We start from the raw sequence: 26,504 nt of genomic DNA, 5'->3' as shown, positions 1-26,504 counted from the left end.
AAAAACAATCGCTTTAGCGATATATCAAAAGATTTTACATTAGACTTTTTCACCATCACACCCCACTACTTTTTACTACTCCATTTTTTGTTATCTTAACGCAGGAATTATAAATTTCATATCGGTCTTTTAGATTATCAGTTGGGAAGGATAAAAATAGCAGCTAGCTTTACTATAGTAATTCAAAGAAAAGAACATTCACTTCACATATAGCTACAAAGTTCAGGGTTCACCAATATTATTAGTACACAGCTTCAACTGCCATCATTTGTTTTCCAATTCTCCTCTCCACCCTCCATCGCACTGGTATAATGTTCACAAGCCTGTTTTTAACTTCGTTCCCAGTTCTCTTTCCGCTTTTCGAAAAGTAGTAGGATGTTGTCTTTAGTGTCCTCAATGAAAAGCCAAAAAGCACTGGGATACCTAAAATTAAGTTATTTTATTTAAAATTGTAAAATGTATAGCAAATACATTTCTGTAAAAGATGTACTGGACACAAGTTTGAAATCTAATTGTTATTCCACGACCCTTTCTGGGGGAAAGCTGCTAAATCATTTTTTTCTCTTTAATGGGTATACCATTACTTAACAACTTGTGTTATTGAAAGTTTATTCAATACAAAATTCAATGACCGAATCTCGCAACAATTTTTTTAAAAAAAGGAATTAGCATTTTATTTAGGATTTGAGTTGCCGGGCATTTTGTTGTCATTTTTTTATTATGGACAGGAACGTTATACAGTCAATGATACTACGTTTTTTGCTTTTTTTTGAAGTTTGCCATGCTAGACAAATTTCTAATATACGTCCATGCACACATTTTTGTCCCCAAAGCTCTTTGATTTGAGATTAAAACCTCGAAAGCAGCTTCGAGTTTATCTCAAACAGCTCTTTTGGTCGAGAATGCCATGCGCACCCACACGTAGACCAGGCTGACAGCTTTAAAAATTTTCTAGTCGCATTCTCTAGCACGCTCGCGTGGAAAATTCGTGGGAAATGACCTTGCTGACGTTAGCAAGAATTAGCACATTTTTTTAAGAGTTTGGACTTAACGAAATAATCTAAGATCCTGAGTCCGAGTCCGCTTTGAACATAGACAAGTTCATAATGCGTGAACCTAATATAGAAATAGCCTACGCAATTACTTGTGGCGGCGAATTCGAAATTAGCTGTCTTGTCTAAACATATTTTGACAAGGATTGTAAATGCTTCGCGTTTGGCAGCGTTTGGTTTCTTAAATCACCCTCTTTCTAAAATTTGGGAGTATTTTTCACAACAAAATACTACTAAGAAATGATGACGGTCTAACTATAGGACAGTTTATGACCGATCTTCCACCAAGTTTCGTCTAAGGGATAAAAGGGAAAAAAACGACCTTTTATAACTCTTCTTACGTTTTCTAATCGGTTTCTCATCATATAAGATTTGTCCGAATTAGTAAATAATTAACGCATGAATCGCGTCTCTTAATAGTTTCTTTTTTCGTTTTTTATCTGTATACTTCAGGAAATATTACGTTCTTTGGAAAAAGTCATCAAGTTTTTTATCATAGCTTTAACGTCTTCTATTTGTCTTTGCTTGATTACCGTAATCTTCCGAATATAAATCCTGCGCTATATAATTTTATCGCTTTTTTACTGTGAGCGTACCAGTGATGGTGTTAAACGATATTGGCTTATAGGTAAGTAGGAGATGGGTCCTTATGACGTGCTATAAACTGAAATTTGTAATAATTCCAGTTGGGATACAGATGACCCTCTTGAGTATTTTGAAGACAAATTCATTGGCAGATTTAGGAGCAATGTACTTCGTTGACCGCCTGTGTTTAGTATCGATCTTTGTAGCATGTTCCATAGAACTGAAGAGGAATTGCAGTGAACAAATAGTAGGGTTAAAGGATGGAATCAAAGGACATTTAACATCTTGTAATCCCAATTTTAGGAAATTCTTAAAAAATAAGAGGTTATTGTGCGTGTTTCGGTAATTCAGCATTTTGGAGGACATTCTGCTTCACTTCAGCCAAGACGATATCGTTACAAAAACGCCAGAATTTTGCGTAGCGTAGATGACAACACCGCAATCGTCGTATGATAAAATACCTACGCATCATTTCTCATAACCGGGCTTTATAATATTTTGTACATTGTATTTAACTTAACCTTTATACTTATTTGAAACACTATTATATTCTGCTTTGTATCATTTTTACGCGAATTTGTTTCTTTCATTGCTATCAGGAGTTAGTTTGTGTATATTCTTTGGATAACGATTGTTCTATTCTTTCTAGATTTAGCATTTGTAGCATTTTGGAGGAGGAAATACTGTTTTTCTTCCTCCAAGATAGCATTAGAATGTGCTTATAAAAGAAAATAAATATATCTTTTTAGAAAATAGTTTTATACCAATACTTTTTTATCAGAATACTAATACTTTTACTAAAACTTTTTTATCGGGACATTTTTATAGCGTTAAAAAGGCTTGAAAAGAGCAAAATTAAAACAACTCCAAGCTGAATATGCGAAAAAGGTTTTTCCTGTTTCCTTTTTAAAAAAGTGCAAGTTATTTTATTGGAGACTGTCTACTGACATTAAAACTCTCACCGTCGCTGTCTTTACTGATGAACGTCCCAATCTTATTGTTTAAGGCATAACTGCTATCAAATTTGTCTTCGACATTTGTATTTATTTCTCTCTAATAGCAATAAACTGTTTTTTCGTTTTTTCTATATAACCTATTTCTTCATTATTTCTTTGTTGACTTATTCGAGACTTCGAAATATTGGCCCAGACTTTTGATAAAGTAATTTTTTTCCCTTTTTTGATACGTCCTTTTGACCCATAATCTTGCTAAAGTCCTCATTCAATTTGTAGTCAGAAAATCTGCATTTTTTCACGTAGTTTAAAGTTCACTGCGTACCTATTGTCCCCATCATCTTGTTCGTCATTACGGTTTTTCTTTTCTTGAAAATTTTTAATATTGAAAATCATTTCTTTCTTTTTTTCATTTCTTTCTATATTTTACCTTCTTGTTCCTCTTGTCAGTATGTATACGCTGCATTTTTTGCAATGTTAAAATGGCGATATTGCAGACGTTTAAGTGCAAGGTCTAGCAGACTGTTTGGTCCATAATCATCATGTCCTGTTTCTCCTTGATGTGCATTGGAAATCCTTTCCCGCCAAATCTACGTGGTTTTCCTGGATCAGATTCACTGATTTTCTGTCGCGGAATTTTGTCATCTCCTCTGTCTTAAGTAAATCACCTTTGTTAAGCACATTTTCCTGAACATCTTTTTTGTTGACGGTACAACAATATGTTACCACGAGATCTAACAGATTTCCTTGGATCATGTTGAGCATGATGTTGTCTGTTTCAAACGGATAAGACGTATCAACTTCTTATAGGACGAAGTGGTGTTGTTGGAATAAAATCTTGAGGTGAATAAGGATGACTTTCAACACATTACTTCATAAGTTTTCATTCGTTATGGTGTTATTAGACTTTTGCAAAACCATCGAGTCACTAAAACGTTTGCCTTAATTTTGTGTCATGTTCTGTTGCAGAGGGGCTTTATTTCTTTCAATCTGAAATCCAACTCTTCCAGATTTTTATATTCTTAAAATGTAGATGAGTTTTAAAATAATGTTTACTTTTCGGGCCGTCTTTTACTTCCTAGATAGGTTCTTATATCTTTCCAAACGGCCGTTTTACTCAACCTAAATAAAACAATCTCAAAATGAAATGTGCCTTTTTGTCGTTGGTGCAGCATATTTAGTTCAGGAATAATTTTTAACAGTCGAAGAGTCTTTGTGTCTTAATCTCCAATAGTTACGGTTTTCTTTTAGATGACCATAAACCATCATTTGTGTGTAAGTAGTCTGCCACAGATGCTTTGTTTGGTTTCCTTATGTGGAACAGGAGTCAACTCATGTCGAAAGTATTTTATTTTATCCTTAACTTTATCTAGTAATATAGCTGTGCTTGCATGACTTTCGTAGCTCGAACGAAAGCTTTGAATACAATAGGACCCCTTCGTAGGACCCTCGTTAATAGCAGTACCAATAGGACCTGGAGAGGCTACCCTGGGTAAATATTATCAATAATAAAGATAATAAAAGAGGGTCCTAGGAAGGAGGAGCTATCCCATTTTAAAGAAACAGTAAAGGCTTGATTTTTGTCAGAATGTTTTATAATAACGATGTCAACAAAAACTACATTATGTGTTTTCTAAACGACATTGCACCCCTTGTCCTGCTTTATCAGAAAAATCTTTATCAGATTTAAAGAAAATGGATTGGATTGTGAAAAACAAATCTTAACTGACTAAAATATTCCCCGACCAAATTTTTCTTAGGTTTACTTAGAAATCAAAGGTTTACAAAATTACCTCATTTTGTGTAAAATATTTCTTTTCAATACCTTATCGGTCCTTTTTACACCGGCCCTTTTAACGCCAACAATGAAGAAATAACGCCATTAAGGACAGACTTAAATTATTATAACTGTACATTGTCCAAACACATTAATACAAAATATTTTCTCAATTCACACAATATTTTTGCATACGTCAAAAATGATTCCTTTTCTATACTACATCTCAACATTAGAACACTACACACTCTAAATTTTCTTTTTAAAATAATTTGTCTTACTGAAACTTGGTGTCGTGATGAAGACAAAAAACAATTCAAATTTTCAATTGTGTAATTACTCGGTGATTCATCAAATTAGAAACTCTAACAAGGCGGGTGGTGGCGTGTGTGTGTTTATTCATAACTTTCTATTGTATAAAAAAAGAACAGAGCTAGGGGGATCTTAACCTCAATACACTTGATTACGAAACAAACAAAAACATCCAGTGTTTCTTTAACTTTATATTTCAAACTTGGTATCATCCTCTCATAAATAAACCAACCTGGGTAACTAAACAAAACGCCACAGTAGTTGATCACATCATAACAAATGCATTTTGCGACAAAGAACTATATTCAGGTATTATCAAAACAGACATCTCTGATCATTTTCCCATCTTTATCACGTCCAATACAAACTTTGCTAAACAGTCAAACCATGTAAAAATAAAAACGCGAAAAATAAATGAAAATACAATAACATTATTTAAGTATTTATTGGCTAAGGTAAAATGGGACGACGTGGTAAAAGGGGAGGATGCAAATGACGCATATGATAGCTTTCTGAAAATTTTTTTGGAAAGTTATGATGCGATATTTCCAGAAGAAATTAAGTTTTTAAGACTAAAAATTAAGAAATTAAGTTTTATTAAGACTAAAACATTCTTAAATTCCTGGATGACTAGGGGCCTCCAAAAATCCAAAAAAAAAAAAAAACCATAAGAAAAATATTCAAAAAAGAAAACCTACAGGAATGAAACACTGTATACAAAATTATAAAAACCTTTTTGAATTAATAAAAAAGCGTGCTAAGAATTTTTACTTCAATGAACAAATTAATAAATACAAACATAATGCAAGAAAAACATGGAATTATAATCAGGGAAGTGATTGGTAAAATAAAAATTAGAAGTAATAATTTTCCTTCAAAACTTGTAAACGACGAAAATGAAATTGAAGAACCATCTTTTATAGCTGAAGAATTTAACAATTCCTTCACTAAAGTGGAGCCGACCTTGGCGTCGATAATAGGTCACAGTGCAAAATTCTTTAAATCGTATTTGTCATATCATGATAATGAAATGGAGAAAGAAGAGCTAAGTGGGGAGGAACTAGAAGCAGGATTTTATTCTTTAAAAACAACAAAAGTCCTGGCTTTGATCAAATCAGCAGCAATGTCTTAAAGAGCTGTTTCAATGAACTAAAATCTCCACTACTGCATATATTTACTTCATCTCTAATTACAGGCATTATTCCTAAAAAGTTAAAAATAGCTAGAGTTGTCCCAGTCTTTAAAGCAGAAGATGTTTATAAAGCATTTAACTACAGACCAATTTCAATACTCCCCTGCTTCTCGAAGATTTTAGAGAGAATCATGTACAACAGAGTTTATTCTTTCTTGAACAATAACGATATTTTGTATAATAAGCAATTTGGATTTCAAGCAGGTCATTTAACTGATCACGCAATCATTCAGTGGAGTCAAGAGATATTTCAAGCCTTTGATGAGAATAAATTTACAATTGGGGTCTTTATTGATCTCAATAAGGCATTCGATACAGTCAACCATGAGATTCTATTAGACAAACTAAAATATTATGGCATAAGAAATACATGTCTCGCATGGTTCAATAACTACCTCTTCGAAATAAAATGATATATTTCTTATGACGAAGGAAATGCTAACTACAGGATTATAACATGTAAAGTACCTCAAGGGTCAATTTTAGGACCACTGTTATGTTTCTTATCTATATCAATGATATATTTAGAGGATGTAGTCTCTTAAATTTAATTTTATTTGCTGATGATACAAATATATTCATTACTCATAAAGATATAATAGTACTTTTTGAAACTCTTAACCTAGAATTGACTAAATTGGCTGATCGGTTTAAAGCGAATAAATTATCCCTTTCAAAAACTAGATATACCTTTTTCACAAACTTAGTAAAAAAGATGAAATACCTCTTAGGTTACCCGGATTAGTTATTGATCATGTAAACATAAGAAGAGAATATTCAATGAAATTTCTTGGAGTACTCCTGGACGAAAATTTAACTTGCAGAGAACATACTAAATTAGTGGAAAACAAAATTTCCAAAAGCTTAGGAATCCAGTTTCGCTTTAAATAAGAACTGCTTAAGAAGCATATATTTTTCCTTTATACACTGCTATTTAGATTATGCAAACATTGCATGGGGTAGCACTAATATAACAAAATTAAAAAAACTGCACATTCAGCAAAACATGCCAGTAGGATTATATTACGACAGAATAAATGTTCCCATTCTAGAGCACTGCTAAAAGAACTGGGTATTCTTAATGTATGCCAGCTAAACATTTTTCAAGTCCTTGTTTTCATGTATAAGATTGAAAATTTAATAGCACCAGTTATATTTATTACATTATTTAAGAAAGTTCAACATAAATACTTAACTAAATTTTCTGGTAATAATTTCCTCCGGCCAAAAATTATATTTAATGTAACAAAATTTTCAATATCAAACCGAGGCCCAAAACTCTGGAGCATGCTTCTAAACGATGAGATAAGAAGCATTCCATCTACAAAACAATTTAAACTTGCACTAAGAAATCAGCTGTCACGAAGTAATAACGAACAAGTCTTCTTCTGAAACAACACTACGTGTGATAATTAAACGCTTTCTTTTATTTAACATAACATTTAATATTTTATTAAGTTTTTAATTATCAATTTTTATTTGACGCTCTTTTTAATGACGGCTATGTAAGGTGTGAGATGATAAGACTGCATAGTCTTTTACTTACTCCTCCCATTCTATTCTACGTACGTGATACACTTATGTATATATAGATATCCCACTGTAGAAATTTATACTTGTACTTATGTGTATGTAGAACTTGTATCTGTAATTTTGAAATAGTTGTATGTAAATTTCTTTTGGCAAAAAAAAAAAAGAAGAGGATATCCTATAATAGCCGTCTTTAGTCTGTGTGTCCGCGAAAGCGGCACCCCGTAACGGAAACACGAAATTTTTAAAATGCGCACGAATATCAAATGCGATATATTTTTATCCACTTTGTTGCGACGGGTAAATTTAAAGGTCGAGCGAACGCGACGGGCCGCCCCGTGGATTTTTCCACGGGTTAACGACTAGTCTAAATTTTAATACCCGTATACGTCTGTCTGTCACGCAAAATGGAAGCTTAGCTGCGGTATAAAAAGGACGGGCGAACCCGTTGATTTTTCCACGGGCTAACAGTTAAGCATATTTTAGGCTTTAATCCACTGGACTAGAAAGCTTTACCTAAGTGATAATTTTAATTTCTTTTGCTTATTTTTTTCATCCAAGCATTAACTTTGTTCTAATCACGTACAAATGTTTCCAGGGTCAAGCCAGAATAGTAATCAAGATGTGGATTGTATGTATATAAAAGTAACGTAATGAATTCCAGATTTCCTAGCGTAAAAGTGGGATATGATGGTTTATTTCTAATGCTTCTTTTACACGCTGCTTTCAAAGCTCACTGTGAACTTGCGAAAGTGTTATGGTATAACAAAAAGTCTATACACAGTGCCATAACCGCCGAGGGGAGGGATGGGGGGAGGGGGGCTATATAGAAAAATTACATATATAAAGTTCGCTTTATATAGTGGCTACCCGAGGTAACGTAATGAATTGGTGGGCGCCGGGTTGGAAATTTTTAAGTTTTATATCTCTAGTATGGCCGGAAATACCCTTTCATACGTCAACGATTTTATGGTTAATGTTATCACGATGGATATTTTAGTAATTTAGAAAAGCTGCATTGTTTAATTGGCATCAAAATTTAGATAAGAATTTCCATCAGAAACCAAAAGGTAGAAAGAGATACATATTTACATTACACGACTACAATAATATAAAAAATGATAAGAGCACTAGAAATTTTAAGGGTGCTGGCACTTTTTTGAAAACGCGGTTTAACGTTGAAAAACATCGTTCGCTTACAGCATTTGTAGCAGGCATTACTAACATCAGTTTTCCTACTTTTATAACGTCAAACAAAAGTAGTTTTCTTGGGCTATCTAACTTTTGGAGATATGACACTAAATCTCCCTCTTTTTCTCTCTTTCTTTCTTTTTCTCTCTCTTTCTTTCATTTCTTCCCCCCGTCCACCCGGCGGTTACGGCACTGATACATTCATAGCAACTGTTAGACTGCATTGAATTTGCATAAAGTCAAAAGGATAGCCATGACGTCCCTAAACAAGATAGAACGTCAAGTCCGGTTTTCTTAAACAACAATGAAAAGTAGCAAAAGCGGTGTATAAAGGTGGCTTTAAAAAAGGAAAGGATTTAATTTTATTTCCTAGATACGCCAACATGGTAAGTTTATAAAGAAGGAGATTATAAGCTTCTCAACTACCACAGGCTGTACACTGGATGAAGAAATAGTTCTAAAACCATGCGAGACATTTTCTAATAGAACCACGTGGTTGACTAATCGAATGCCTTGCTGAGATCGGAGACACTTATTGTGGATTCAGTCTCCTTACATGTTTAAAAATACCCCGACTCTACTCATTGATTGGTTGATCAGTTGAATGACCTGCCTAGAAACCAAATTGCATATTGTACAAAAAGTATTACTGTTCAAGAAAAAATACACTCTGTTATGAATGGTTTTCTTTAAAATCTTTGAGAAGCAAATAAGTATTGAAATTAGTCAGTAATTAAATTTATAAACATCTCCTGCTTTAGACACTGGGACAATTCTAGCTATTTTCAAATTTTCAGAAACAATGCATGTACTTGGAAAGAACTAAATACATACAGTAGTGGTGATTTCAATTCATTGAAGCAAATTTTTATCACATTACTGCTGATTTTACCAAAACAGAACTTCTGTTGATTTGCAGAGAATGATGAAATGCTGGCTTTATACTACTGATTGATAGCCTTATGATAGAGCGTTCGCTTTCAGCACCGAAGGTCTTGGGTTCACACCCCGTCCAAGTCCTACCAGAGGCTATAAAAGTGTGAATCTATCCTTTTTTCTTAGTTCTCAGCATGAGAATAGGATTGATTTTTTAGGCGGCTGTCTAGTTGAGCGATTGCTGTGCTTGCACGACTTTCGTAGATCAAATGGGAGCTTTAAATTCACTAGGACCTCTTTCGCAGGACTCCCGTTGATAGCAGTACCAGTAGGAACTGAAGAGGCTATCCTGGGTAAAAAATTTCAATAATAATTATAATAACTTTTTTCTCCATTTTATTACTATAACATGACAAATACGATTCTAAGCATTTTCCACACTATTACCAATTTTTGATGCCGAGGTTGACCCTAATTTAGTAAAAAAAAAAAATATATTAAAGTCGTTAGCTATCGAAATTGGTTTCACAATATGATAAGACGCGGTCATTGAAACATGTAGGGACATTATTGCGACTTCTTTGAAACTACAGTAAATTTGGTGGAGGATAAGGTACATCAAAATCCACTGATTTAGCGAATTTGACTCTTCTCGCCAAAGCTTATATTTTGAATCATGGCCAAAATTCTTTTTCGCGAAATCACAAAAAGTTCTCGCCACGTAACATCTTAATCTTGTTCCCAGATCTTCTTTTTCGCTTTCTAGGTATGCGTGCTTTCCGCGCTGCCACATATTAAAAAGCGAAAAAGAAGCCCTGGGGAAGAGATTAGTGACATCTTTTTTTACTAAACGTGATAAATTTCACAAATCCCTTTTTTTTTCTTGAAAGCTTGAAACACGACTAAAGTTGCGATGAGTTGGAAGACGTTGCATTTTAATGGGGTAAATTGACCAAGGTTCTTTCATCTTCCATTAAAAAATCTCCTTCTTTTTGCAGTTTTCATCGTCCAATACTGTTTTGGAAGTTGCTGAATTCTTATGCAATATATGTAACACACAGTGTATAGATTTTGTTGAGCCGTATATACCTATAAAAGTTATAATACCCGTATACGTCTGTCTTTTTGTCACGCAAAATGGTAGTTTAGCTGCGCAATAGCGAGAAGCACGCAATGCGGTATAAAAATGACGGGCGAACCCTTGGATTTTCCACGGGCTAATAACGACTAGTGGATATAAAAATAGGCGATTACGCGATTTTTTACTTACAAATATTATTATTCCAAGAAAGTGACTCTCCTTTTTGACCTAGTAATTATGTTGATAAATATCCATTCTAAACGATTAGAAAAGTTTCTTTGTACAATTTTAAAGATTATGAAAAAACCTTTGCTAAAAACATCCATATCCACACAAGCAATTGTTTAATTTTATGTCATATTCTTACCTAAATCATGGATCTAAACCCAGAGTAAGTTGTTATTCGGTTTAAAACCAGGATAAAATAAGATTTTCCATAATGATTATAAAGTAATACCTTGGACCATATGTAGAAAGAACGCCTATAACCAATGTTCGTTATTCCAAGAAACAATTTTGTAATTTATATACACGACTTCCAGATTATTATTTCGAGATACAAGATACCTTCTTGCATCAAAACGTGGCATGTGACTGGAATTTTCAATGCTTTATTTGACTTGATAAATTTCATATGACCCCTATTTATATGTAGTGTCACTTGCTGAAGGTGTGACATACTTTTTAATTAGTCTCTGCGATGGAGAATGCATAAAAAAACCAGTTGTCACGTGACCAAACTCCTTACTCACGTGTGTAGAAAGGTTTTTTGATAAAAGGAACGAAAATGGATTTGAAAATTGTAATAATTAGTTTTTCTTTAAAAAATATATGCATGAAATGAATAAATATAAGGAAAAAAATGATTTTATTTAGTAAAAAATGAGAAAAAAAATCCTTTAAGTGAAGAAAATTTGTCGCTAGCGTTTTTTCCGTGATTACAGATCAGTTCTTCCTCTGAGCTGGAATCAATCTTGACCAAAATCAAAAAAGAAGAATTTTTTTAGTTAAAACAAAGTTTAACAAAGAAAAGATTCAAATGTATGGATGTTGCGAGAAGCATGCAGGAACAACAAAATTTATGTGAAACGCAGAAGATTCTTGCACACTTCTTTTACGGGTTCACATTGCTAATAGCCAGGGTGGAGAGTGTGAACAAGTGAAACGCAATTTCCAAATGGAAAAAGAGATGCATGCACTTAACACACGGCAAATGCCCAGTAAATATTATGGCTAACACATCAACAGTACGGGAAGAATAACCTTTAACAGGTACTCAGCCAACTTTTTTGTGTAAAGATATTCTAGGAAGATTGTTAGATAGCAAAATATTGTATTTTCGTGATTGATCCTTTTGTCATGCATGGTTTTAAAGATAACAAACGAGACGGGGCTTACTGTTCTTTTAGCTAGCTAGCTAGCTACCTAGCTCTAGCTACACAGATAAAAAAAACTCACACTATTTCTAGGTCCCTGAGTTTAAGGTCCCTGAGTTTAAGCAATTTGCAGTTGTTGTCAACCGCGCTCCAAATGAAGCTGTAGCCGCAGGCACGAAAAGGGGAGTATGTCTCACATCCAACTTAGAGACTTTGTTGGTAAAAGTAAAACTGATATAAACAAAATGAATAAAGAATCTCTGGTAAACTTGTTATTCAATAATAAAGAAATTGAGCAGTTGGACGATCTCAAGTCCATACGAGACAGCATAGAAGAGCTGAAAAATAATGTCATCAATCGCCTTCTCAATGAAAACAAACGACTCAAAAAACATATCAAGGAAATTGAAACCCAAAACTACGAACAGATGGATGAATTGGAGGACAACATGCGAAGTTTGATGGCTCAACAAGACAGATATTCACGCCGTAATAATATTGAAATCTCTGGAATTCCGTCTGAAATCGACAATGAATGCCTAGAAGAAACCTCAATAAATATTCTAAACAGGTTAGATCTTTCTATTAACGTAAACGATGTTGAAGCTTGTCATCGACTTCCATTAACAAAAAACGAGCGCAAACATAACAAACCAAAGCGAACAATAATTCGATTTGTAAACCGGAAGTTCTGTGAGACTGCTCTGGAACGTAGAAAAAAGTTAAAGGATACTGATCTTACGTCAATTTCTCCTAACCTGAATAGTTCTGATATTTTTATTTCTGATAACCTGTGCCAATATGACTTAATGTTACTTGGAATGTGTCGTCAACTGTATACAAAAGCTAAAATACATGCATGCTGGTCCTGGAAAGGATCTATTTCAATGAAAATTAATGTTTTTCTCAATTCAAAAAACATAAATTTTAAATGTAACACATCTTCTCAACTTAATATAACACCTTCAGAAAATATTGAGGCTCTTCTAAAAGAATTTAACAATTTGTCATCCAACATGAATAAAGCTAATGATGATGATAATCCAACCATTAATTGTCAATATTATGATATCAATGACTTCTGTTCGTCAAAATTTAAATCTGAAAATTTCTTCTCTATTTTCCATCTGAATATAGCTTCTTTATCTAGACATAAACACGATCTTGAGACCTTATTAAATATCTTAAATTTTGATTTTAGCATTTTAGCTATTACTGAAACAAAAATTATGAAAAATTTGAATCCAAACTACGATATTAATCTAGAAGGCTATCAACTATTCCACACTCCCACTGAATCCAGTGCAGGAGGGACATTATTATATGTACGCAATCACTTTAATTGTAAGATTCGAGATGATCTGAATATATACAAATCTAAAGAATTAGAATCTATATTTATTGAAATAATTAGTCCTCGTAAAAAAAATACAATTGTAGGCTGTGTGTACAAACATCCGGGAATGTCAATTGATGATTTTAACTCTAACTATTTTCAACCAATAATTAACAAAACTATGAATGAAGACAAAAGTGTTTTTATATCTGGTGATTTTAATATAAATTTACTCAACATCAGTAAAGACGACCAAAGTTCAGATTTCATTAATAATTTGTTTTCAAATCTCTGTATACCACATATTACACTACCAACAAGAATAACACCAAGATCTAAAACGCTAATTGATAACATATTTTCGAACTGTCTTGAATTTTCCAATTGTGTCTCAGGAAACCTAACTTCATCCATATCTGATCATTTACCTCAATTTTTATTGGTTCCAAATTTGAACATAAAATCCAATTCTAAAAAACAAAATATTTATAAAAGAAACTATTCAAAATTCAACGAAGAAGCATTTCTACTTGACCTAACTAAAATTAATTGGGATAATGAAATTTCTCTGAGTAAAAATGATCCTAATTATTCATTTGATAAATTTAATCATGCAATAAACCAATTATTAGATAAGCATATACCTTTAAAGAAGATGTCAAAAAAACAATACAAGCAACAATCTAAACCATGGATTACAAAAGGAATATGTAAATCTATCACTATAAGAGATAAATTACTGAAAAAATTCATAAATTACAGAAAGAATGATAATTATAAAAATATGTTACACAATAATTATAAACAATACAGAAATTTAATTGTTGATTTGATCAGAAAAAGTAAAAAACAACATTATCAAAAATATTTTTTTGAAAACTCGAATAACATTAGAAAAACTTGGGACGGAATCAAAACCATTATTAGCATATCCAAAATGAAAACCACTGTTCCTACTAGCCTAAAAATTAACAATAAAATTAACAATAATCCTGTTGATATTGCTAACTGCTTTAATAACTATTTTTCCACAGTAGGAGTAAAACTTCAAAATAAAATTTCACCTTCTAATAAACCATTCCATAATTACCTTAATGACGCAAATCACAATTCTTTTTTTATCAATCCTACTACTGAAAATGAAATAATACCACTGATATCTTCTTTAAATGAAAATAAAACAAACGGACCTTTTAGTATACCCAGCAATATTTTTAAACTTATTAAATTCAATGTATCAACACCCCTATGCGAGATAATAAATCTATCATTTTCGACTGGCATCTATCCAGATAACTTAAAAATTGCAAAAATTATACCTATATATAAAAATAAAGGATCTAGTCTAGAATGTAACAATTACCGCCCAATATCACTCCTCTCTAATATTAATAAAATTTTTGAAAAACTCATGCACTCCAGATTATACAATTTTTTAGACTATCACAATTGTATTTATGATCTACAATTTGGTTTTCGACAAAATCATTCCACTAATAATGCACTCTTCAGTATTACTGAGAAAATAAGAGAAACTTTAGATTTCAACAACTTTGCATGTGGAACATTCATTGACCTGCAAAAAGCATTTGACACTGTTGATCATACTATCCTTTTAAAAAAACTTGAAAATTATGGAATTAGAGGACTATCTAACTCCTGGTTCAGATCATACCTTAGTAACAGAAAACAATATGTTTCAATAAATGGTTTTGATTCAAATGTCCAAAATATAACAATAGGAGTACCCCAAGGGTCTGTACTTGGACCTTTACTATTTCTAATTTATATTAATGATCTAAACAATGCAATTAAATACTCAACAGTCCACCATTTTGCAGATGATACTAACTTACTGACAATTAGTGATAATTTAAAATCAATAAGGAAGCAATTAAACCTTGATCTAAGATTCCTTTGCAACTGGCTCCGGGCCAACAAAATATCCCTAAATGCTAGTAAAACAGAAATCATCCTCTTTACCCATCCAAACAAATCTATTGACTATGATATCAAAATAAAAATCAATGGCCATAAAATTTTACCTTCTGAATCTATTAAATATTTAGGGATCACTCTGGACAAACATTTAAAATGGCATATACACATAGATAATCTTAAAGTAAAACTATCCAGATCCATTGGGATATTATCTAAAATAAGACACTATGTTTCCTATAATATTTTAACTAATATATATCATGCTATCTTCTCATCACATCTAACTTATGGATGTCAAATATGGGGACATAACAAAAGCACCTACCTTAATAGAATTATCTCCCTTCAAAATAAAGCAATTAAAATTATGAACTTCAAACCTGCAAACAGCCCTACTTCTCTATTATTTAATAAATCCAAAATACTTACTTTTCCTGACACAATTAAGCTGAAAGACTTTTTATTTGCGTATGATCATTATCATAAAAATTTGCCTAAATCTCTGCAAGGCATTTTCACTCTGGTTACAAATACTCATACCCATAATACTAGAAATGCATCAAACAATAACCTAATACTTCCAAATGTTAGTACCACTTGGTATGGAATTTATAGTATAAAATATCAATCAATCCGTTGCTGGAATACAATTAATAACCAACACAGTGATAAAAAGCTGTCATCACTATCCAAAAACCAGTGCAAAAAAATAATTACAAATCAATTGTTAAGTAAATACTTATAAGGAATATATATAAACTAATAATTTATTTGCTACACTTAAATTTAAATTTAAGTTCAATTAGTTATTCATTTTTTGTATATATATATCTTATTTCATTTATTGATTTTTTGTTTGTTTTTCTTGTGTTTTTCTTGTGTTTTTTTTTTGTTTGTTTTGTCTAATTTATTTCTACTACGTATATATATATATATGTCTATCTTATTTTTTTTTTGTTGACAGGGGGGCTAGTTCTTGATTAGATTTATCTATTTGACTAGCTCTCCTGTTAGGTTAGATTATTGCATTATTTATACTCTAGACAATTTATTTTTTTTAAAAAAGTTTATTTTTTGTAATCTAACTTAACAAATAAATGTATTTACTTACTTACTTACTTACTTACATTTTTTTTATCATAACCGTTGTCACAAAAACTCTGACTATGATTTAGGCAACCCTTATAACAAACTGTTGTATGTATCCATAGTTTTGGTTCAGTTACATGAATATAATGATAGAAAGATGTTTGTTATGTTTATTTCAGCTACTGTGTAGTAGCTAAGCAAGTTTAGCTAGCTAGCTAGCTAGGAGGGTGATCCATTTTTTGAAAATGGAGTGTACTTCAGGGGTTCTTTTAATACTAGAGTTCTAATCAAATTTACCCCCGTTTTAAGTTATTTAACCCCCAGCCAAACCAAAAAACAGTTTCCAAAGACAGAAACAATTTCTGTTTTGCAAAAGAACAACGTAAAATATGACAAAACAACAACGTAAAATATGGTTTTTCGAATTCTAAAACTGTTTCTTTTTCTTTGGGAGTTTTATTGTATAACATTTACTATGCTACCTGCTACCTAGAGTGGAAAGGTGGACACATGCACACTAATGTTAGCATTTCATAATTGAGGAACCTCTCAATTGTGGTATTTGTCAAAAACAGGGCCCCTGTCATGAGTGGTTATTATTTTTGCTTTAGTTTTTTTAGTTGTAATTTTTTTTGTGTCCAACTGCTCTCTCTTCTCTTCTACCGATTGGTTCCCTTTGCATGTCTCTTTTTCTCACAGAATTCTTCTCCCTCTTCAATTAAACAAATAAGTGATGCTTCTCCACTTTTATTAACAGCAGCATATCCCAGCTTTGGGCTGTGCAGGCTGCTTAGGTGAGCATGAGTCTTACTAGCTACTACTATTTTCGTGGCCTTCCTTCTTTTGCCATATACACATGCTAATCACTGGTGCTTTCATTTAACCTTCAGCATTAGTGTGGTAATACAATGACTTGTATTAGCACATTACTTACCTAAACGCCTGGAGAAGAAGGCTCAGCATTCCCACTAATCATATTAGAGGCTATCCACAGACTAGCTGTTTCTAAGTCTGGACGAAAACCATGACATGAGCCAAAAGAAATTCCAGGGAAAACTTAGGCAAAAGCAATTTGTATGGCTATTTTGTGATGCTCACTGCCACAGCGGCTTTGATGCAGTTGTTTTCGGTTTCAATTGCAGACATCCATCAATTAGGTTTAATTTGGCAATGTTGGCATTCCATTGCACCATGATGATAAATCTAATTGGTAGCTCATATCCACCATTTGTATGCTAATTACATAAAATAAATAAAACATTAGTAAGTGAAGGTAAATCAATACATAAAAGGGTGAGTAACTTTTAAGCTGAATGAATACATCTGAGGTCAAGGTTCTTTGGAGGCAAGTTGAACTAATGTCTCTTGCAACCTGTAAGGGACTTGTTCAAAAATATGAGGCAGTTTTTTGGCCAATTGTGAACATTTAGTGTATGTTACATAATTATCATTTTAAGTATCTTAGTCGCTATTGTAACAATTTGGTCATGTCTATCTCTTCAAGGAAGAGGAAAACTGTAACAATTAAAAATTCCCGTGAAAGTTGGGCAATCTGTCAAAGAGAAATTAAGTGAAACATAATAAACAAAAAGTGATAATAAAGTAACAAGCTTTTCTTTAAGTAAGTAAGTAAGTTATATTTGCCATCATTATAAAATCGTTAAAAATATTTACAGAGAAAAAGAAATTGAAAACAAATAAATAAAATAATAAACTATATATAATATTAAAATGTATCATAAAAAATATAAAAAAATTAAATGCAATTTTCCTGAGTGTTGATATGTTTGATGGCTGGATAACACAAAACAAGCCAAGGCGAGATTTCCATTGTGGTCCATTTCTACCCTTATAGAAAAAAAGATAAGCAAAACGAAAACGAAAGGATTATCAAAAGATCATATGAATTTAATTCACAAAATCATCTGAGTCCCTTCTCGTTATAACATCAAAATAGTGCTTTTTTAGGTTGTGTTTAAAACTGTTTGTAGTACTAGATCTTTTAAGACCCTCAGGAAGAGTATTCCATAAGGAGGGTCCAAGGTAGGAAAGACACTGTTGACCTTGGGATGTTTTTACACAAGATTGTTCAAGCCTCTGGAATGATGAACGAGTCGAAGCTCTTCTATGACTTGATGGAATAAATACATCAGACATGTACAGAGGACATTTTTTCTGAAAAAATTTATATGCATGATTGTTTACGCATACTTTAAACCTTTCGCCAACTGGTAGCCAATTTATTTCCTTAAAATTCGTAGCACCTACATGTGATCTGCTACTTTTTTGTAAACAGAAGCGAACACATTTGTTTTGAGCAACCTGGAGCTTCTTTTTTAAAACTTTTGTCAGGTTTGGATACCACACAGTACTAGCATAGTCGAAATGTGGTTGAATTAAAGAGTTACAAAGAAGTCATCGCAGATCCTTGTTCAAAAATGAGCTTTGACGATAAAGAAATTTAATTTTGCCATTAATTTTGTTAATCACATGTAAGGCCATTGACTCACCAGACAGTGATTGGTCAAAGATGCAACCAAGATATTCAACTTTCGTATGCTGCTTGATTTCTACTCCATTGTAGGAAATATTAAGTTTTTCTGCTTTCTTAATTTTTCCCCTGGAGGCAAAAAGAATAGACTTAGTTTTGTCTTCACCAAAGTGTATGCTGAGTTTGTTGTCCACAAACCAATCACATAAATTACTGAAGTCTGTATTAAGAGCATTTTCCATCTCAGTTATGTCTTTGTGTTGAAATAAGAGACATGAATCATCTGCGTAGAGAAAAAGATCACATTGTACTAAAGCTTGTGGCATATCGTTTACATAAAGTAAGAACAGAAGTGGACCCAAGATAGAACCTTGGGGAACACCACATTCCAGTTTACCTGGATTAGATGATAAGTTATCTATTGACACACAAAATGTTCTGTTTGCAAGGTAAGACCTGAACCAAAGAATTACTTCATTTGAAAATCCAAGAGTTCCTAATTTTTCCAAAAGTATGGAGTGGTTGATGGTATCGAAAGCTTTTTGTAGGTCAATGAGGATCATACCAGACAGCAAGCCTGCATCAAAACCTTTTGAAATTTTGTCATGTATATATGATAGACAAAAATCTGTTGAATGACAGCTTCTAAAGCCAGACTGAAATTTAAATAATATATTTTTTTCGTCTAAGAAAGCTTGTGTTTGGTTATGGACCACTCTTTCAATAATTTTAGAAAAAAGAGGAAGCAAAGATATAGGGCGGTAATTCTTTGGATCAGTTCTTGATCCCTTCTTATATAGTGGCTTAAGTTTAGCTATCTTACATTCACTAGGGAAAGATGACAGTGAGATAGAAAGATTACATAATTGAGTTATTGGTCTGCAGAGAACATCAGCACCATCCATCAAGAAAATTCCAGATATAGTATCAAGTCCTGGTGCTTTTGTTGTACTAGTATCATTCAGCAAATTCAGCACATCTTCTTCTAAGACTTGCTGAAAATTGAATATCTTGTTTCCAATGTTTAGCGATTTGTAATATGAGATGACAGCATTTATCCCAAATCTATTTGAGGGCTTAGGAAGATTTTGAAGCAGCCCATCTGCTAGACCAGAGAAAAAGTTCTTAAATATCTCTAGTTTTGATTTTGTATCAAAATGTAAGGCATCCTCATCCTTTAGACAGTAGTTCGGATCTGACTTCTTTGAGTTGTCAAGTCCCATAGACTTTAGTCTTCCATAGTTCCTTAGGCTTGCCTGTGTTTTCTGTTATTTTGTTTTTATAGTATTCTTTTTTCTTTTTATTGATCAAATTTTGCACATTACTTTTTGCTTCATTCCAGAGGTCAGAATCAATTTGTAATTTTGACTTCTTAAACTTTTTAAAAAGTTTATCTCTAGTAGCAATCTTGTCTGCAATCTCACCATCAAACCATTCCTGGGAGTTGCATTTAATTCTGGCCTCTTTAGTAGGTGCTATAGTATCTATTACTGACATTAGTTTTGTCAAAAAATCAGAGTAGGCCAGATCAATGTCCGTGAACTCATTATAATTTGGAAAGTTTGTATCCCTTAGGAGACCCTGATACTGTTCTTTTGTGTAGTTTTTAAAAGATCGAAATTTGATATGTTTGTGGGTATTAAACTTGATTTTTTTGACTTTTCTGGTGCAGAAAATCATTTGGTGATCTGATAGTCCAACATTTAAAACTCCACTTTGAGAAACTTTACCAACACAATTTTTTAAAAAGTGGTCAATAACTGTTGCAGTAGCACAAGTTACCCTTGTAGGCTCAACAATCAATTGTTTAAGGCCATAAAGCGAACAAAATTCTACATATTGCTTTTGCACTCCAGAGACATGATCACTCTTAAGTGCTGTCTTATTCATTTTAAAAATACTTCTACCATTACAAAGAGTATTGATATTAAAGTCTCCCAAGAGATAGATTTCTTTCTCATCAAAATCTAATGTAGTAAATTCATCTGAAATATTATTGACAAAATTATTTTGATCTGGTGGTCTGTAAAACACTCCAACAGTGAAAGGCTTTGTTTTAGGAAATAAAACATCAAACATGACACATTCCAAATTTTCTGAAAGTCGCTTATGAGAATTGTAACAAATATCATTTCTAATAAAGCAAGCAACACCTCCTCCATGCCTGTTTCTGTCACATCTAAGGAGGTTATAGCCTTCAATAGATACCTCAGAATCTGTTACAGTATTATCTAGTTTAGATTCTGTTATACCAATAATAGCTATTTTAGTTGAGAACGCTATTGCCCTAAGTTCATCAATTTTAGGTAAAAGCGAATTAATGTTGACATGAGCCATATGAAACCCTCGCTTCTTGAACACGTTCCAGTCCTCATTCACAGTTGTCATATCCACAGGAGGGCCAGGGTTTAGACTTATGTCACCAGAAAGAAGAATCAATGAACAAAGATAGTTTGTCTGGTTTTTTCTGCTTAAAACAAGAAAAGACAACATATAGTACTTGATGTTAGTTTCTAAGTTCTTATTAGTAATTTCGTTACAAAGAACTACAGATTCAGGCACGAAGAAAGATGATTTGTTACAACGCTCAAGTTTGGAGTATTTACAAACTTCATTGTGATAACTATGTACAACAAGTGTAACTATGGCAATTTGAAAGAAACAACCAGCTGATGCAAGCAATAAGTTTCTCTTTCTACAGCTCATAACTTTAAGAAAGTTAACTATGATGAAGACGAAAAATATAAAAATATTTTCAGGAATGTAGATGTTTGCATAGTTATTGGCCAGTTCTTTCTGCAGGTTAATACTGTTTTTTTCTCCTTTCAAACCGTCAAAGGTTTGATTATAAATATAAAAAGGTGAGAATAATAATTTATGAACAGGTAAAATTGTCTTACTATTTAATATAGTGCTATTTACAAATTCAGGCTTAATATTTTCAAAAATTGAAATTGAAAAGTTAATAAAAAACAAACAGAAAATTATGTTAAAAAATAAATGAAAATTAAAAAATTTGGTTTGCGTTTTTCTTTTACCTTGTGTTAATTTATCACAAAACAAGTTGTTAAGTTCCGTATTACTTGTCGTTGTTGGTACCTTTTTACGAGTAGGTTCACTAGTTTTTTGTTTCACAGTTTTTAGTTTTACTGTTTTTTCGCGTTTCTTTTTCAGCCTTTTTTCGTATCTAATAGGAATTTCAGTTTGTGCACTTACTGGAGGTTGATGAACATAATCACATTCATGAAATATAAATGGTATTTTGGTTGTATTGTTCATCTTTTTACAGTTATGTTCACTAGTGCAAACATTTCTCCTACTAGCGTTTATCTTGATGGCCGAAGTAATAGATAAGGCCAACTTTTCATTACCTTTCTTGACTAGATGTAAGCAATCCCCATAGTACAGAGACATATTTAGAGTATTGTCTCTACATACCCAATCCGTTTCTGGCATTAAAAACTCAAGGTTTTTCTTTGTACAAATTTTACTCAAAGAACAGTTGACATCATCTATTTTTCTCCATAAGTTAGAAATATGGAAATCACGAGGTAGAATTCCACACACAATAATCCTCAAGTTTGCTTTTTTCTTACGAAGCGCGATACCTATAGATGTTACACCATCCGCAATGTCTTTAGGTACACTGTTATGTAGGTTGTTTATACCACAAAGAATGACTACAGTCTTACAGGATGATGGAAGGTTGGTATTTAAAGCTCGCCATAATACATTTTCTACCTTGTCCCCACCAATACCAAGGTTGGTGGTAATGAGTGGTGTGAAGTAGTTGTCCCATACAGCATTGTACCTTGACAAATTAGACACAAGGGAGTCACCAATTAAAATTACTTCGGGTTTACGACTCTTCAAAATTTCATTCAGCTTTACGTGAGTTTTATACCAGGCTGGTCTATTTTCTCGTCGAGCTGGTATTTCACATTTAGATTTGAAAGCAGACATAGTTTAAGGACAAAGCTCACCAATTCAACTCTAACCAAAACTTCACAGCAAATGTTAATAAGCTGGTAGGGCTGATTACCGGTTACAGCCTTTCCGGTTATAATTTCTCACTTTCACAGCAAGTGTTAAACTGGTAGGGCTGGTTTACCGGATTGGTACAGCCTTCACCGTGCTGTCTTATATACCTTTTGACTCTCTTTGTTAGTTATACTTTTCCCTTAAACTTAAACTCAGGGACGTTAAACTAAGGGACCTAGAAATAGTGTTAGTTTTTTTATCTGTTTTTTTATCTTTTTTTATCTTTTAAAAAATAAAGTCAAGAAAAATAATGGAAAAAGACCGGTTTTCGGACTAATGAAAGTTCCGGTTCTTACTATCATAAATACAACATTATTTGCTTTAAAAACAAAAAAATGATAATTTTGTAACACTTTGAAAGAAAAAAAGGTACTTTTTTCTCAACATTTATCCAAGAAACCATAAATGTTGAATTTAATTAACTGCTAAAATAACTTTATATGAATTGCCATTTTTCAGAATCTTCAAGGGAAATCTTGTTAACCAAAACAAAAATGTGATAATAAGGTAACAGAAATCACGCCTCATTAGAAATCTCCAAGATCTGTATATGTTACAAAATCATCATTAAAAGCAAAAGTAGATTGCTTTTATTATGACATATTTCTTATAATGGATGCCTAACACAGTAGTAACGCAGTAGGGTACAGAAACAAAAAAAATCATTTCTGAGTTCTTAAATGACACAGAAATGATAATTTTGTAACAAAAATTTGAATATTTTGTCTTATATTATCATTTTTTGCTTTGATTAAAAAGTTTTTCCAAAAACTAAATCTATATTTAAACAAAGCAATTAACAATTGAGACAAAAGCAGAAAGAGATAAATTCAAGAACGCAGAAATGATCAGAAAGTAACGAAAAAGATATTCCTGGCAAAGTCCAAAATATTTACTAAGAAATACAAAATATTTTATAGTTCCTTAGAATTCCTGAAGATCTGTACTTGTTACAAAATTGTCATTAGGAAGTAAAAGTAGATGTCTTTATTCTTTATTCTTATTCTTTATTGTGCCTTATATTATCATTTTTTGTTTGGAATAAAAATGTTTTTCCAAAAACTAAAATTAAACTTAAAATGATTAGTGAAAGTTTGGTCCACGAAATTTTCTACATCTAAAGTAAGGTAACGAAACGCTATCACACAGCCACAGGTAATTCTCTATCTGTAAACTATCATCATCATTAATTCGACAATAGGATTTACCATTTGAGCAGGAAGAACATAAACAACATCTGGAAGAACTTAGCTATAGACCTAATCTTAAGATCAGGTCAAACCACCTTCACTGTGCAAGGCTCTACTGGACATTGTAAACCTAAATCTAATATATGGTAATATATGGTAATATATGGTAATATATGGTAACCACAAGTGCTGAAGAATTGTCACCACAATTAACATGACCAAAACTTGCAGTTTAGCTCCATCTACCATTTTTAAGTCCTTTTGGCACATATATGTGTTTCTTGCTGACTTTGTCAAATAGTTTTTTAGAAACACACATATTAGTAAGTAAAAGGGAAAAATTAAATTACAGTTGATTTGGAAAGTCAGCTTTGTGTTTTCAATTAGTAAATTGTCTGCTTATTGGATGGAATACCTGTTAATATTATACACTACTAATATATGCTTGTGTTTTTTAGCAAAATAAAATAAATATGGTTGGTAAGCCGGAGGAGAATGGCACAACCTTGGACAGTTCAGTTGTTGTGGCAGATGAACTTTTGGAGAGACAACTAAAGGGGATCATTGATCAGCAATTACATGAACTTGGCTTTACCAATTTATGCCAAAAGTAAGAAAATCATTTTTAGTTTATATAAAATTTAATAAGAACATAATGAATTTTTACCAATCAAAATATGCAAATAAATATGTAAAGCATAAGTGTTTTTTTTGTTTTTTATGCTCTATGTATTCTTTTTTTAAAACTGACTTCAGACAGACTGAGTGAATGACAGATTCTTTTTTTCAAACTGTATTTTGTCAGATTATAAAACAGGGAAAGGTGTATATACCACAGAACACCAATTAGCAATCTTAACAATAATAAAGAAACTTTAAGTACATTTGTAACATGGGTAAATAGATTGTATTTTATGGGGTAAATTTGTATTCAGTGTTTGAATTTGGTACTTTCTCACAGTTTAAATCTCTGTTGCAGTTATTTTTCTATATAGGAGATCTTAAAATTTTTGCCAAGATTCATTGCAATTGGGGTGGGTATTGTTGGCATTCCATTGTTTTTGTCTGTTAAAGTGTAAATAGCACTACTGAGGATTTTGTGCGTTATTATGGCTGAGTGGTATGATACAATAATTTTCAGGTTAGCAAAGCACTGAAGGACGCCCTAAAAACTGGGTGAACAAATGTTATAAAGCTTTAAATTCTTTACCAAATCACCTATTAATTTTGTAGAAAAATAGCCATCATTTCTATCGTCTTCTCTGTCATTCATTTAAACACAAATCAGAATGAAGTATGATGTCGTATTGACATTCTTTGTAAAAGAAAAATATACATATGCACAGATATCTACTTCATCAGCAGAAAAGAGAGGAAAATAAGATTGCTATATAATTCCTGAAAGAGAAGCTTTTCATGTTTTCTAATATTTGAGAACAGTTTAGTATTTTTGCCATAATTGCTCAGCGTTTTGTGCTGATGATTTCACGCATACATAATGTACCATGCGTAACTCAGACATACAACTATCCTGATCCTATCTTGTCGGAAATGAGCTCTCATGTGGAAATCAAATATTTCTGAAAATAATGACTTCATGGTAAATGAAGAATGTTGATCTTTTTGCTTCATAAATTTACATTTATGCTTTAACTTTTATGTTCTTCTTTATACATTTAAGCTTAAGGATTTGTATTTTAAGGATATGAAAACACTGAAACTTTTGCTTTTTTAGTAATCTATATTATAATACCTGTATACGTCTGTCTGTCTGTCACGCAAAATGGTAGCTTAGCTGCGCGAGTAACAAGACGCATGCGATGCGGTATAAAACGGGCTAACGACTAGTTAGTATAGAATAGCATTAATGTAAACCATTTTGATCTTTTTAGAATTGCACACAATATAGTTGAGAAAGTGCAACAGATTGATGGTAAGAATATTGTTTATTTACAACTTAAACACAATTTTTTGTAAACTAGAGCAATTGGGTAGATCAATAAAATGAACAGTCATAATAAAGCAACTTTATTTTAGTAATACGATTCTCTTTAAAATTCCCAAGCATTAGTATTTCTTCAACTCTTGCATTTCTTGCTACAATTTAGAAGTTTTTTAAAAGAAAAGACGGTACATCTCAGCAATTTCTATTGAAACTGTTCCTTGTTGATTAGTGTATCTGAGTTTTGTTAACAAAATTTTTGAAAACTCTTGCTTAAATTATAAAAGTAAATTTAATTTTTGCATACATTATTATTTTCTTTCAGTGGTGAAAACTTGTTTGATTTGTAATTTGATTGTTTGAACATAAGTTTTTCAACATTCATCGTCATCATCATTCTCGGCTTAACGTCCGTTTTCCATGCTAGCATGGGTTGGACGGGGTATATTAATGGCCCTCTGATCTAGACTGTGTTAGATATAAACTCAACTTCCTCTGTATTACTAGTGGTATATGTAGAAAATAAGTAAAAACAACCATACATGAGGC

General features: G+C 32.3%; 2 protein-coding genes across 2 annotated transcripts in view; both read left to right on the top strand.

Annotated features, from left to right (window-relative positions):
• The first annotated feature begins 11,530 nt into the window (after positions 1-11,530).
• The window catches only part of LOC130662485 (histone-lysine N-methyltransferase SETDB1-like), a 36,030-nt gene continuing 21,056 nt past the window's right edge, over positions 11,531-26,504 (top strand). The window contains exons 1-3 of the mRNA XM_057461368.1: positions 11,531-11,821; positions 24,472-24,623; positions 25,906-25,946. Coding sequence (XP_057317351.1) covers positions 24,487-24,623; positions 25,906-25,946 — 178 coding nt within the window. The 5' untranslated portion in view covers positions 11,531-11,821; positions 24,472-24,486. The remainder of the gene's footprint in view (positions 11,822-24,471; positions 24,624-25,905; positions 25,947-26,504) is intronic.
• LOC130612994 (DNA repair protein REV1-like) overlaps positions 11,829-26,504 on the top strand; it is a 63,075-nt gene continuing 48,399 nt past the window's right edge. The window contains exon 1 of the mRNA XM_057434320.1: positions 11,829-12,033. The gene's annotated coding sequence lies outside the window, so the exon portion shown is untranslated. The remainder of the gene's footprint in view (positions 12,034-26,504) is intronic.

Source organism: Hydractinia symbiolongicarpus, chromosome 10, assembly GCF_029227915.1.
Source record: "Hydractinia symbiolongicarpus strain clone_291-10 chromosome 10, HSymV2.1, whole genome shotgun sequence".
NCBI lineage: Eukaryota > Metazoa > Cnidaria > Hydrozoa > Anthoathecata > Hydractiniidae > Hydractinia > Hydractinia symbiolongicarpus.
The sequence above is the reverse complement of the archived record's forward strand: the minus strand, read 5'-3'. Positions and strand labels throughout refer to the sequence as shown.